Raw genomic sequence first — 15,416 nt, 5'->3', positions numbered from 1 at the left:
CAGAAGAATTAAATAATGTCTTGCTTTTTATATTGGGAATTTTCATTTATGCTCCATTTCAGTTGAGACACTCAAAAAGATCTTGTTTTTCTGACTTTGTACACTAAGATCACATGACCCTTTTGACATTTTTTAAGAAACCACATGCACCTGGGGTTGTGTTAAATGTCAGACCCTTATCTCTCTGTAAAACAAATTATCTAAATTCTTTCAACCTGTTGAAGGCATTTTAAACCACAGAAGAGGAGACAAAAATGTATTTCGATTGTTTTAAGGAAGTGCATGGTCAAATATACCATGTTTTTCACACTCATACTAAAAAGTAGCCCCTAAAATGTTGTTTTTGTATGTTTTTAAGAATGCTTTGAAACAAACTCTTCACTACTACACTGAAGAATTAGCTATCTTTGCCTTCAATGTAATATAGGTCTACATTGGGTATAAGTAAAGTACTCAGAGCAGTCTGATACTATATAAGCACTGTTAGCTACTACTACTAGAAATTACTTTGTAACACAATAAACAACCAGCTGTTTATTGTGTTGCTCATGATAGTAAGAACTCAATGTTTTGGGGTTGCCAAATCATTAAGAATTAGAACACCAAGAATTATTCCTCTTTCATTCTACTTGTAGGGACATATACTAACAATAAATCAAGTGGGATTTATTCCACACAATAGCAACTTTTGGGTTATATATGTCACTGGGTCGGTACAGAGAAAAAGTTTAAGTGAATACATTTGCATCTTTAGTTTCTAGCCTCAGCCACCTCTCCCTTGGGGATTGCAACTTCCCCTATAGCTTCATCTTTCACCTTTCCGTAACTGACTCTCACTTTAATATTTCAGCCTTTACCTCTGAGCTCTAACACAGTATTTCCACTTGCCCTGAAGACTTCAAACTCTACATATTCAAAACTATCATCCTTCCACACTAACCCCTCATTTATTCTTCTGTCTGAATTTTTTCCCTTTTACAAGATATCCATTCCTCTCAGCCACTAAGAACTATTCACTTTTTTCAACTACTATCATCGCTGCCTCTGTTCAAGCCTTATTGCACACTAGCATAGAACATTCCAATAACCTCCGTACTGGTCACCCCAATTTATTTTATTTTTTGGTTATTATTATTTTTAATTTTTCTGAATGTAGTTGACACAGTGTTACATTAGTTTCAGGTGTACAACACAGTGATTCAATTTCTCTATATGTTATGCTATGTTCACCACAAGCATAGCTGCCATTTGTCATCAAACAATGCTATTACAATATCATTGACTATATTCCCTATATTGTGCCTTTTATTCCTGTGACTTATTCACTCCATAACGGGAAGCCTATTATCTCCCACTCCCCTTCCCCCATTTTTCCCATCCCCTCACCCCCTTCCCTCTAACAACCAACTTAGCATAATACCCTTTAGGTCCACCCATGTTGTCTCAAATGACAAGACTTCACCTTTTTTATGGCTGTGTAATATTCCATTGTACATATATACCACATTTTCCTTATCCATTCATCTATCAATGGACGCTTAGGTTGCTTCTGTATCTTGGCTATTGTAAATGATGCTGCACAGGGGAGCATATATCTTTCTGAATTAGTGTTTTTGTTTTCCTTGGGTAAATACCCAGTAGTTGAACTACTGCATCACATGGTATTTCTATTTTTTAATTATTTTTAATTTTTTTAATGTTTTATTTATTTTTGAGAGAGAGAGAGAGAGAGAGAGAGAGAGAGAGTGTGTGTGTGTGTGTGTGTGTGTGTGTGTGTGTGTGTTTGAGTGGGGAAGGGGCAGAGAGAGAGAGGGAGACACAGAATCCAAAGCAGGCTCCAGGCTCCGAGCTGTCAGCACAGAGCCTGATGCGGGGCTCGAACCCACGAATGGTGAGATCATGACCTCAGCTGAAGTTGAACACCCAAGCAACTGAGCCACCCAGGTGCCCTTATTATTATTTTTTATTCTAGAGAGAGAGAGCAAGAATGGAGGAGAGTGACAGAGCAAGGAGTTGGGGTGGGGTGGGGGGAGAGAGAGAGAGAGAGAGAGAGAGAGAGAGAGAGAGAGAGAGAGAATCTCAAGCAGACTCCATGCTCAGCACAGAGCCTGATGCAGGGCTCAAACCCACGACCCTGGGATCATGACCTGAACAAAAATCAACAGTCAGATGCTCAACCGACGGAGCCAGCCAGGTGTCCCTATTTCTATTTTTAAGAGGAACCTCCATACTGCTTCCCACAGTGGCTATACTAACTTACATTCCCACCAATAGTGCATGAGGATTTCTTGTTCTTTACATCCTCACCAACACTTGTTGTTTCTTTTCTTTTTTATTTTAGCCATTCTGACAGATGTAAGGTGATATCCCATTGCGGCTTTGAATTGCATTTCCCTAATGGACAGTAATGGGAAGCATCTTTTCATGTGTCTCTTGCTGGCCACCCCATTTAATCTCTATTTCCTCTCATTTATCCTACATATTACTGCTAAGGTTATGTTCATAACAGATAGTCTTTATCTCTTATTCTTTTGCTTTTTTTTTTAAGGTTTTGTATTCTGATAGAATAAGATCAAAACTGCTTCATTTAGCATCCAAGACCATCAATGTCTTGGTCCCTCTAGCAACACTATCCCTCATACAGCCTACCCCTGGCCCAAGGGGTCTGTTCACATTCACCTGACTTCCATGCTTTATGCTATTCTGCCTATATACCTTTGATCATCTAACTTCCTCCACAGCCCCACTCCATTGCCATTTTTTTTTTCTGTTTCGATAGCTTTATCGGAACATGGTGGTAACACAGAACATGGATTTGGGGACCCTTCGCAGACACTCCTCCTCTAGACAACAAGTGCCCCACGTCTGCAGCCAGCAGAGGCTCTAGGAAGCCTCCAGAAGGGTGGGGGCAGCTCAGAGACAGACCCGATGGAGGCCCCTGCAGTGGCAGGTGGTATGTGGCATGATGGGTTGGAGCCCTGACCAGCTGAGACCGTGATCAGCCAGACCAGTCTTATGGCTCCAACTACTTGGCCATGACTTAGAGATCCACCTGCCTTAGACTCCCAAGAAAACTTGAGGAGAGGATTCTGGGGCTTCCAGATGGAATCCAGACAAGAAATTGAGCATCTCTGAGGGCCACTAGGGCAAATCAGCCCCACTCCATTGCCAACAAGCCCATTTACTTCCCTAATTTATTCATCCTTCAAAGCCCAATCAAAATATATTCTAGAGGCGCCTGTGTGACTCAGTCAGTTAAGTGTCCAACTCTTGATAGCTCAGGTCTTGATCTCAGGGTTGTGAGTTCAAGCTCTGCATTGGGTTCCACACTTAATGTGAAGCCTACTTTAAAAAAAAGCGGAGGGGCACCTGGGTGGCTCAGTTGGTTAAGCATCCCACACTTGGTTTCTGCTCAGGTCATGATCTCACAGTTTGTGAGTTTGAGCCCCACGTTGGGCTCCACACTGACAGCGTGGAACCTGCTTGGGATTCTCTCCCTCCCTCTCTGTCTGCCCCTCCCCTGCTTGCTCTCTCTCTCTCTCTCTCTCAAAATAAAAAAAAACTAAACATTGGAAAAAAAATGTTTTTTAAGATATTCCAGGAATATTTGCCAGGAAGCCTTTCTGATACTTTCTTTTCTCCCCAAAGCATTCATCTCTGTCTTCCTGTCCTCTCACAGCATCCTGCATTGTGTAACAGTTATTTATATTTCCAGTTTACCTCCTGTACTAAATTCATTGTCGATAGATTCCATTTTTGTCATTCCATTCTTCCATTTTAATATAATATAGGAGGGGGCGCCTGGATGGCGCAGTCGGTTATGCGTCCGACTTCAGCCAGATCACGATCTCGCGGTCCGTGAGTTCGAGCCCTGCGTCGGGCTCTGGGCTGATGGCTCAGAGCCTGGAGCCTGTTTCCGATTCTGTGTCACCCTCTCTCTCTGCCCCTCCCCCGTTCATGCTCTGTCTCTCTCTGTCCCAAAAATAAATAAACGTTGAATATAATATAGGAGGAATGTCCTCAAAGGTGTGCAGTATTACTCTATTCCAATTTTAGCCTATAATTAAAATATACAATGTAACACAAGATATGGTTTAATTATAATTATCATTGGCACATACATTATTTTTCTCTAATAAGGAAAAATGACTCCTCATAGGTACCAGTAAGAATTGTTTCTAAACTAAGTCAAATTTTTCAAAAAAAAAAAAAAAAAACCTTTAGAATTAATGCTTTTTCTGTATTAGAGAAAAAGGTGATGACTACGACTTTTTCTATGGGTACATCTGGCTCCAGTCATTAAGAAATGAATTCAGAATTTTTTCTATTCATCAAAAATAAATACAATTAACATAAACATGTAGTAAAATTCACAAAGATGCTTTCAACATTGTTTGCTGAATTCCAAGTTTTATGATAACTCAGGTTTGTGTTATTTCATTTTTGTACCAAAATTTCCAGTTTTTATCCTAAAAGGAGGCTGGAGTCCCTGACCCCACCTACTTTGGCCTCCTTACTCGTGCCTTCAGCATCCAGCTCTCAGTAGTTCATAGTTCAGGTTTATAATCACCCTCAAAACTTGTAATCTCTAATAAATCAAATATACCTTATAAGTAACCTGATATTTTTCCTTCAATGTTGTTATAACTTAATTTTTCCAATGATTTTTCCCAGAGATAAAATGGGAAAAGTCTATGCCTTATTAGGAAAGTGTGGGTGGCACCAATGATCAAAAACTCAAAAATTAGATGCATAGTTCTACAGTAAATCTGTAATTCTTAATCTAAAAAAAAGATATGATTATTCAGTTGAAATACCAATAAGTTAACCAAAATAAGAAAATCTATATAATTTATTTTTGCTAATTAATCTCATAATTAATATAAACCTTGAGTGAGGAAAATAAATAAGATTCAAATAAGATAAAAATGATCAGCCCTTTCACAGCCATTTGATGTTAAGAAAATTATAGCTGGGGCGCCTGGGTGGCTCAGTTGGTTAAGCGTCCGACTTCGGCTCAGGTCATGATCTCACAGTCTGTGGGTTCAAGCCCCGTGTCGGGCTCTGTGCTGACAGCTCAGAGCCTGGAGCCTGCTTCAGATTCTTTATCTCCTGTCTCTCTCTGCCCCTCCCCTGCTCATGCTCTGTCTCTCTCTGTCTCAAAAATAAATGAAAATATTTAAAGAAAGAAAGAAAGAAAAAAAAAAGAAAGAAAGAAAGAAAGAAAGAAAGAAAGAAAGAAAGAAAGAAAGAAAAAAAGAAAATTATAGCTATTTGGAATGTCAATGGAAAATATATTACATGATATGATGACTACATAATAAATACTATACTATACACTATTTATATGAATATATAATAAATACTATATTATATGACCTAAGAAGTATTTTAGCTTTTAAGAGAATCTATTTACCCATCTATTTGGAGGAAGAAAAAAAAAGGAGTACTACCCATCCCTCTCTAAAATAAATATCATACACAAAAACTAACTCAGAATGGATCATAGACCTAAATGTAAACACGAAAACTATAAAACTCTTAGAAGAAAATATAGATGTAAATCTTCATGAATTCAAGACAGAAGACCAAATTTGTATGTGAAATGTCCTGATTTTAATATCGATCCTATACCATTCTAGTGTGCCAGATTCAGCCCATAGACCACCTGTTTGTGACCTCAGATTTATAAAACACCCTTAATTTATAAACATATTATGCTTCCAAATTGCCATTGCAAATTTGGGAACTCTGAATATATTTCTCCATAAAAGTAAAATAAGAGGCAATTTGGTTTCCAGACCCATTACACAGGTAAACCATCGTACCGAACTAATAATACTATGTCAACTATCCTCCATGATTAACATTGTTTATATTAAAAAACATATTCTAACTTTCAACTTTAGACTTCAGAAAGTCCAAAATGGTAAATGCAAGGGCAGTAGAAGGGCAGGAGATGATTGGGAAGAATTTAAGAAAACAAATAAGTAACCTTACAGGGCTACTAGTGAAGAAGGGTCTTAGACAAGGATTCCAGTTGCTATAATGGGTAGTGAAAGAAACTTCTGGAATTTCTCTAAAGATCTGTGGCTTCTGTAAACAACAAATTTAATAAAAGAGAAAAGAAAGGAAAAAAGGACGTGTCTCAGCAGCAGCAACAGCTGAAAAGAACCATAGCCCCAGCTCCAAGGGGGCAATAATTTCTAGAAGAATTCTGTCAGTTGCTTATAAGTCAGACATCATATAGTGAGAATGCCAAATAATTAGCCCTAACAAAAATTATAAAGCCAAAAATAAATCCCCATTCTTACTAAAAAATCTAAATAAAATTTATTTTCTAGAGGTACATTTTATTGCTAAAGTAAGAATGGATTGACATTTTTTCCTAACTAAAATTCACCCATATATGTTTCTATGAACTCTGAATTTTCTATTCATGGATAAATATTCTATTTGGAGATTATCTGTAGCAAATATTTAACCTCAGGAGATAACCATTACCTAGTATTTATAATTACCTAAATAACTACTACCTATTATTTATGGTGGCCCTTTGCTAAAATTTGGTTAATGTGCAGCTAAGGAAATGTAACTATTTTAACACTATTCTAAGAGTACACATGACTTAAAAAATTAAATCTGGAAATTTTTGGAAGTCATTAACTGGAGATACCTCACAATATGACTTTATCATATAATTCTAAAGAATTATCTACAACCTGTCTCTAAAGATCAGCTGATATGTGTTCAGATCAACATTAAAACTGCTTTACTATTACTAGATAAAATCTAATTAGGAAAATAAATCTGCTACATGCACGCGCGCACACACACACACACACACACACACACGCACGCACACACAAAATCCCAACGGGAATGACCACTGGATTGATTTCATGGGCACTTCTTTCCAATTAACATAGAAAACTAAGATGTTGCTCTAAGTACTTGTAGTTTACCAAGTTTTGAATCTTCAAGGTATCTGCTCCCTTCCATGAGTAGACACCAAATGTAGAATACAATTTAGAAAGGATGATAATATTATGAGCTTATTAGGACTTTTTAAGTACGGAGATACTTTCAATGTTTTCTATTACTATTATTTACTTAAATAGACACCCAATCCTATTCCAGGTAGTATATGCTCATAAGGCCTCAGAATTATTTTTAAAAGAATCATTAGCCTTTAACTGCATTTATATAGATTGACTAAAAAAGCTAGGGCACCAGGGTGGCTCAGTCGGTTAAGCGTCCGACTTCAGCTCAGGTCATGACCTCACGGTCCATGAGTTCAAGCCCTGGAGCCTGCCTCTGGATTCTTTGTCTCCCTCTCTCTCTGCCCCTCCCCCACTCGTGCTTTATCTCACTCTCTCTCCCTCTCTCAAAAATAAGTAAACATTAAAAAAAATTTTTTTAAAGAAAAGAAAAAGCCCTTGAGTGTTTCTTCTATTTCTTGGCTCAAATAATACAGTTATCATGGCCTATCAGGCAACATGGAAAATAAGAGGAAAAAGTGTAAACAGAAATAAGAGATTTCAGGTTTTGAACCCAACCTAAATCTCTTAAGAACTATAATAGTCTGGTTTTAAAAGAAACCGTTAAGACATCTTAATTGATTATTATATGTACCTTGCTGAGCTAAAGTTGATCTTAGCATCCCAGTCTTTGACCAGATTTTTATTTGTCCATCTTCTCCAGCTATAAAGAGAGAATAATAATTGATATTTTCATCTATAGAAAACAAATTTAAACATTAAATGTGCATATAAAAATCAATATATCATATTAACAGATACTTAAAATTCGGATACAATTTACTCATTAAATGACAGTGCTTCATAACTATAAAATTTAATTGAAGTTACTCTGAAACAATTTTATCAGAGTAAGCCCAACTTCCATGCCCAAAATTTTTATTTTTTTTCCTTTAATCTTAGAAGACTTATGAAAATATTATTCAAATAATACTTTCATTTTCACTGAAATCTCCACCCTACAATTCTAAGAAAAGTGCCTTCAGTGCAAAAGAAGAGTTGCAGGCAAATTCCAGTGAAGTGGGGACAGAATGGAGTGAAGTAGTAGCCTTCTCTTTTGAACAGCTTGCCTAAAAGAAAAAAGAGGAAGTTGTATCTAGAGAGAATTATTTGTTAAAGGCAGGATTATTTCATTATTCTCATTTTCAAGATGGATTTATATGCTGAAAAAGAAACCCCTGGAAAAGGACAAGTTGAAAAAATAGGCAAGAGAAGGAACAACTCACTGAAAAAAGTCCTAAAAGAAAGCCCAGGGAATAGGTTGGTGGTTTTACTATGGATTCACAAACTCTTTGTTACTCCTCCTTTTAATAGGTGAAGCTTAATTTCTCTCTTCTTCACAGTGAGCTATACTTAGTGACTTTCTTCTCATAGAATGTGGTAGAAATGATAGAGAATGACTTCCAAGGGTGGTTCAAAAAATATATTGTGTCTTCCATCTTGCTCTCTCTTGGATCACTTACTTATGAAGCCTGCTGTCATGTTGTTACAACACTCAAGCAGCCCTACGGAGAAGACCGTGTGGCGAGGAAGTAAGGCCTGCTGCCAACAGTCAGAGAGGAACTAAGGCCTCTTGCCAAGAGCATGTGAGTGAGCCATCTTGGAAGCAGCCCCAATCAAGCCTTCACATTATTAAAGCCCTATCCAACAACATGAGTCTGAGACAGAACTACCCAACCAAATTAAATCTTCCTTGTCCCACAGAAATTGTAAGATACTACATGTTTACTGTCTTAAGCCATTACCTTTTGGGGTAATTTGTTAGGCGACAATAGATAACTAATACCATAGACAAAGATGAGAATACTTGCAGTAAAACAGGAGATGGGAGAGAGATGGAATGGGGGTAAAGGTCAGTTCAATAAGAATATTTTGAATTTTAAAATTTTAAAGAATTACAACTTTTATTTATCTCATAACTGACCATTTCAAAAGTCTTGACAGAATATTCTCCATAAATCATATATTATTAATATGACATTCTGAATTATAACATTATCTAGCAGGTTAGTTCAATGCTTTGCCAATTATCTGCTCTTAAACAATGAAAGACACTATTACTAAAGAAAATATGATTCAAAGAAAATTTTCCTTTAAAAAATTCGTTTAAAATGTCATTTTTGCAGACAACTTACCTGTAACTAATGCTGTTCCTTCATAATTCCATCTTCCTGCAAGAACTGCTCCACAGTGAGCTTCTACACTTTTTTCCACTCTTCCTAACTTAGAAATCAGATGAAATTTACCTAAAAGAAATTATACTTGAGAAATCTATTTGGATTTTCTCAATCAGCAAATATCTGTTGAGTACCTACTGCTAGATTAGCATAGTGCTAGGCACCGGAGACATAAAGACAAATAATATTCCTACTCAAATACTTGTTCCTACTGTCTTTTTTTAATGTTTATTTATTTATTTTTGAGAGAGAGAGAGAGAGAGAGAGAGGCAGAGAGAGAGAGAGAGAGAGAGGCAGAGAGAGAGGGAGACAAAAAACCCCAAGCAGGTTCTGCACTGTCAGCACAGAGCTCTATATGAGACTCGAACTCACGAATTACAAGATCATGACCTTAAGCCAAAATCAAGAGTCCGACTCTTAACCGAGTGAACCATCCAGGCACCCCAATTGTTCCTACTTTCAAGGAACAAACAAATCTATTGGTAAACAAGCCTGAAAACAAAATTAGAAAATCTTGAAACAAGTGGTGTAATAGAAATATGTACATGATGCTATTATGATAGATTAGAGGGACAAGAAAACTTCACTGGGATATGGCCAAAGGGGGCCAAGAGAAATGTCAAGAAAGCCTTCTAATTCAGCAGGGTTTTGCAGTCTTTGTTGTTGTTGTTGTCATTGTTGTTGTTTGCAAGATACCAAAAAGCTGGTAAAGGTGTAGAGGACAGGAACCAGGACAGTTAAATGGTGTTAAACAATAAACTGAGGCATAACAAAAAATTTTAAGAGTTTATTTGAGCAAAAATCTATTCTAATTGGGCAGCACTTAAACCAAAAGTGGTTAAGAGTATTTCACCAACAGGAGCTCAGGGAAAGACTTTTATAAGGAAAAGGTAGAAGCAAAGTACGGAAATTATTGATTGGCTATAGCCTAAGGCCTAGTTGGCTGTTTATTACTGGTTGTGCTTTGGTTTCAATTTCAAAACTTTAAAGTGTTTACACTTTGGTTTGCTCACGCCAGCCAAAGGCATTAGGGCCATCTCTGTTTAATGGTCTTGTTGTTAACTAATTTAATAATTGATAATTCCAAATTTCAAAATACTTGCTTTATATGATTTTACACTGTGCCAGGCACTAGGTAGACAAAAAGGAGCAGGCTACTTGGTTGCTGTCCTCAAAAAGTTCACACATATACAGGCAAAAAGTAAAAACTGACAACTTTAAAGGACATAAGCAAACTATCTAAGAGATGTCAAGGGGATACATCAACTGTACAAATAACTACTACCGAAAGCTGAGAAAAGATCAGTGTGGTTTTGAATAATCATGAAATCTAGTAATACATAGCTCATAATAATATAATTAAGTACAGTGAAATTAGAAACTTTCCCCAAATCAAAAAATATATTTTTCGCAAAGAATCAATGTGGCTATCTAATCAAATTTTGCTTGCAAAAACTTATTTTGTTTGAATTTACTTTTAGTTTAAGGCTTTTCAAGAATCTGGCTTAATATTAACAATTCATTAAAAATATATCTAAGCTGCATAAGATGGCTTTAACACATTTCTCTGGAAAAGTCTCATACAGATGACTTTGAAACATTTAACACCTAGCACCCTGTGGTTATTTCACTAACCACATACCCATTCTTACCAACAAAGTCATTCCCTCTTTTTTACACACATTATTTGCAGCTCTGTTGCAGTTTTTATTGGGCTGTGATTCATATCAGGGCAGAAGGCCATATTTTAGTCATATTTTTATTTGCAATAATACATTTACATAATCAGCATTTGTTAAGCTTAACTAATTCAGTAACCATCTCCTAACTTAAAAAAAAAAAAAGACTGGCATCTTTTTTTTGTCATTCCATCCGATAGCTTTCTTTTCTCATCATTCATTTTCTAGGACCTTAACAATAAGCTACCGTTTTCCTTCATCTAACTACCCACTAGCAGCATCTACTTTTCCCTATACATTTTTCAATGTAATAAAAATACTTTGAATTCAACTGTCATTATTCTCTTCATGAACTAACTCAAAATTATATGGGATTTACTTTTTAATGTATTGCTTTACAGAGAATATGCAAGGGGGGAAAGCCTCAAAAGAGGAAAACTGTAAAGATGACAAAGTGGAACGCTACTTCTGTGGCCATTGTTTACTTTACCCAGGTCTGTTCTCACTAAAAGTTAGCTTACTGCCTAGCACAGAATATCCACATACTAAACAACTGTTGCATATAATGAATGAATCCATCACCAAAGAGATTAACCAAATAACTCTTAAACCAGAAATGAAGGATCCAGAAATTTCCTTTCAATCATTCCATATTTGAAAAATTTTATGTATTTAGATCGTTGATATTTTTTAAAGTTTGTTTATTTATTTATTTATTTATTTTGAGAGAGGGGAAAGGAGGGGCAGAGAGAGAGAGAGAGAGAGAGAGGGAGAGAGAGAATCCCAAGCAGACCTGAACCAATATCAAGAGTCAGATGCTTAACCAACTGAACCATCCAGGTACCCTCGTTGATATTTCTTATCCTAAAATACCTAATACGTACTTTCTGACAAGTGCTAAAAATTATTCTTGCTTCCTATGACCTTACAGAAGACGTACACTGGGACAACTAGGGTCAGCTCTTTGCATAGATTTGGCGCTCAATAAACCTTTGGCCTTAATATTTTGTCTGGTTACAAATTGCTTGAATAGCATACCCAGAATAAAGCATAAATATAAAATTACATATATAAAATATTTTTATTTTTTTTTAATTTAAAAAAAATGTTTAAGTAGGTTCCATGCCCAACATGGGGCTTGAACCCAGGACCCTGAGATCAAGAGTGACAAGCTCTACTCATTGGGCCAGCCAGATGCACCCACATATTAAATACTGTATTTTTAAACTCCTGATTATCCATTTAACTATTTTGGTTCCGCTCTCTAACTTTTCTATAATCTTTTTAAAATGCGAGACCAAACTAGAGATCAAATTATTCCCAATTATTTGCTAGGGGTAGGGTTGAGAACAGAGTATAATCAATATGATTCATTTACTGATTTATTGAACAAAAAATGGATTTGGATAACAAACTTGGATATTTATATCCTGAGGTATAAAATTAACCTTTTGTTCATTAAATAAAAAATAAACTTTTTAAAAAGAAGGAAATGTTATAAAAGAGAAAAAGAACAGAGGAAACATTAAAATTATATAAAACACATTTCTTAAAGTTAGAAATGCCTTAGGAAATGTCCATGGAAACATGAGAGAGCTTGGAATAGGGTGTTAGGAAAAAGGACATATGAGCACTTTTGCAGACTGCTTAATAGAAGAAATGATTTGGCAGACGGTTGCAAAAAGCCACAGAGATCTGTAACCAACCACCAACTTATGATAAAAAGAAATGAACACACAAATTCTTTTTCAAGTGAGATTTTTAAATGGACAAATTAACGAGTAAAAAAATATGGGAATTACTTCAAGATACCTAATACATTGTATTAAAAAATCATCTTTTGTTGGGGGGTCTGAGTGGCTCAGTTGGTTAAACATCTGACTTCTCTATTTCTGTTCAGGTCATGATCTCACAGTTCGTGAGTTCAAGTCCCACATCAGGCTCTGCACTCACAGTGCAGAACCTGCTTGGTGTTCTCTCCCTCCCTCTCTCTGCCCCTCCCCTGCTCATGCTCGCTCTCATTCGCTCTCTCTCTCTCTCTCTCTCTCCCTCCCTCTCAAAATAAATTAAAAACTTTTAAAATATTTTAAAAATAAGAAAAAAATTATCTTTCTGTAAATATAATTTAAGAAGTGTTTAACAGCTTTACAAAAGATTTTATACCAGAATTCCTTTACATGGCAGCTCCCCAAATCCATTTTACATAATTCAATTATTTTTAAATGTAAATCTTTTAACACATTGTTATAGAAATAGATCTTCTAAAAAGTAGTATACAGCTGCATGAAATATTCAAAAAGAAGAGTAATGTTGGGAGAGAATTACTGGTAAGATAAAATGCTTGGCAAAAGTCTGCCTTCTGTATTTCAGGACCTGCTGGCGAATTTCAGGGATCTCTTTTGGAATGTTACCACTACAAAGAAGAGAGAAAGGCTGAGGGGGAGGGAACACTGAAAGAGTAAAGAGCAAACTCAAAAACACTACCTTCTCTGCCAACATTGTGGGAGAAAGTTGGTGGCAACTAGAAAAGAGAATCTCCTGAGCAATAAATTAAATTTTGAAAAAAAGAATTTTTTTAAGAACTGGGTTAACATCATACAAAATGAAAAAGTCCTAGAGATTTGCTGTACAGTATTGTGCTTATAGTTAACAATACCACACTGTATATTTAAAAATTTGTTAACAGGGTACATCTCACATTATATGGTTTTTTAACCAGAATAATATTTTTTTAAGTATCATATAACAAAGAATATAGCACTGATATATAAAATGACCTCAAGTGTTTATCTGGCAGAAAACCCCTTGACCACCTCCCGTTGGCATCTATTCTTTTTTGAACATTTCTTTTTCATTTATGGATGATCCTTTCTATCTTATCCTTCTATTTCTTTTCTTTGATCTACCATACTTTTCCCTCTCTTTCATAAGACCCCAAATATTCCTCATCCTGGCTTAGAAGAAAACACTCAACTACTCTGCTTTGGTTCTCTTTTCTTCCCACATCTAGTTGTGGCATGTTATGTTACTTGTTTTTTTTTATACAGTAAACCTTAAAAAAATGAAATGTTAGTTTCTCATAAGTCATAATATAGTTATATTTATATATTTAAATAAATTTTGCAAATTTATCTTTTAAATTACATTTTTAATTTTTTTCCCTATCATAAAGTGTTCTATCTAAAGCCAATTTGATTTTTTTATTTTTAAAAAAATTTTTTTTCAATATATGAAATTTATTGTCAAATTGGTTTCCATACGACACCCAGTGCTTATCCCAAAATGTGCCCTCCTCAATACCCATCACCCACCCTCCCCTCCCTCCCACCCCCCATCAATCCTCAGTTTGTTCTCAGTTTTTAACAGTCTCTTATGCTTTGGCTCTCTCCCACTCTAACCTCTTTTTTTTTTTCCTTCCCCTCCCCCATGGGTTTCTGTTAAGTTTCTCAGGATCCACATAAGAGTGAAAACATATGGTTATCTGTCTTTCTCTGTATGGCTTATTTCACTTAGCATCACACTCTCCAGTTCCATCCACATTGCTACAAAGGGCTGTATTTCATTCTTTCTCCTTGCCACATAGTACTCCATTGTGTATATAAACCACAATTTCTTTATCCATTCATCAGTTGATGGACATTTAGCCTCTTTCCACAATTTGACTATTGTTGAGAGTGCTGCTATAGACATTGGGGTACAAGTGCCCCTATGCATCAGTACTCCTGTATCCCTTGGGTAAATTCCTAGCAGTGCTATTGCTGGGTCATAGGGTAGGTCTATTTTTAATTTTTTGAGGAACCTCCACACTGTTTTCCAGAGTGGCTGCACCAATTTGCATTCCCACCAACAGTGCAAGAGGGTTCCCATTACTCCACATTCTCACCAGCATCTATAGTCTCCTGATTTGTTCATTTTGGCCACTCTGACCGGCGTGAGGTGACATCTGAGTGTGGTTTTGATTTGTATTTCCCTGATGAGGAGCGTTGTTGAGCATTAAAGCCAATTTGAAATAGAGATCCAAGCAACTATTCTTTGAGTGTAATTAAGTAATCTAAATTCAGAGAAACACTCAGACAACAGAAATTATCAAGACTAAGTATACTTACTGTCCATATTCACCAGATAAAAGTCAATCCTAATATACTATTAAGTTAAAAAAAAAAAGGGAAAATGCAAAGAAAATATACACAGAGGTATGCTACCTCTGTGTAATACAAAAGGTGAAAGGAGAAAATATGAACTATCTGTTTACTTTTGCCAGAAGACAAACAGGAAGGATGAAGGATAAACCAGAACTAAAGAAATTGTTTACCTACAAGGAGTAAACAGAAACAGGATGTATAGGATAGGGTGAGGAGGAGTAGTGACATTGCTCTGAGTATATTTCTTTGTTTTTTTTTTAGGTAATTTATTGTTGAGTATATTTCTTAAATATAGTTTTGTCTTTGTGGAATGATGCATATTAATGTTTTACAGATCCAAAAAATAATCAGATCAACAAAGATGGGGGAGAAAGGAAA

General features: G+C 36.0%; 1 protein-coding gene across 5 annotated transcripts in view; it reads right to left on the bottom strand.

Moving 5' to 3' along the window:
* The window catches only part of IFT80 (intraflagellar transport 80), a 134,424-nt gene that overhangs the window by 97,946 nt on the left and 21,062 nt on the right, over positions 1 to 15,416 (bottom strand). For 2 of the 5 annotated variants that reach the window (XM_053221254.1, XM_053221255.1), the window contains exons 4-5: positions 9,176 to 9,286; positions 7,636 to 7,704 (exon numbers count right to left, since the gene is read on the bottom strand). The exons of 1 other annotated variant lie outside the window; for it this stretch is intronic. In XM_053221254.1, coding sequence (XP_053077229.1) covers positions 7,636 to 7,704; positions 9,176 to 9,286 — 180 coding nt within the window. Of the gene's footprint in view, positions 1 to 3,720; positions 3,779 to 3,996; positions 4,058 to 7,635; positions 7,705 to 7,978; positions 8,111 to 9,175; positions 9,287 to 15,416 lie in introns of all 5 variants that reach the window. 2 more of the 5 variants (XM_015066000.3, XM_053221258.1) reach the window with 2 other exon arrangements.

Source organism: Acinonyx jubatus, chromosome C2, assembly GCF_027475565.1.
Source record: "Acinonyx jubatus isolate Ajub_Pintada_27869175 chromosome C2, VMU_Ajub_asm_v1.0, whole genome shotgun sequence".
Lineage (NCBI taxonomy): Eukaryota > Metazoa > Chordata > Mammalia > Carnivora > Felidae > Acinonyx > Acinonyx jubatus.
This window is presented reverse-complemented; position numbering and strand designations above follow the sequence as displayed.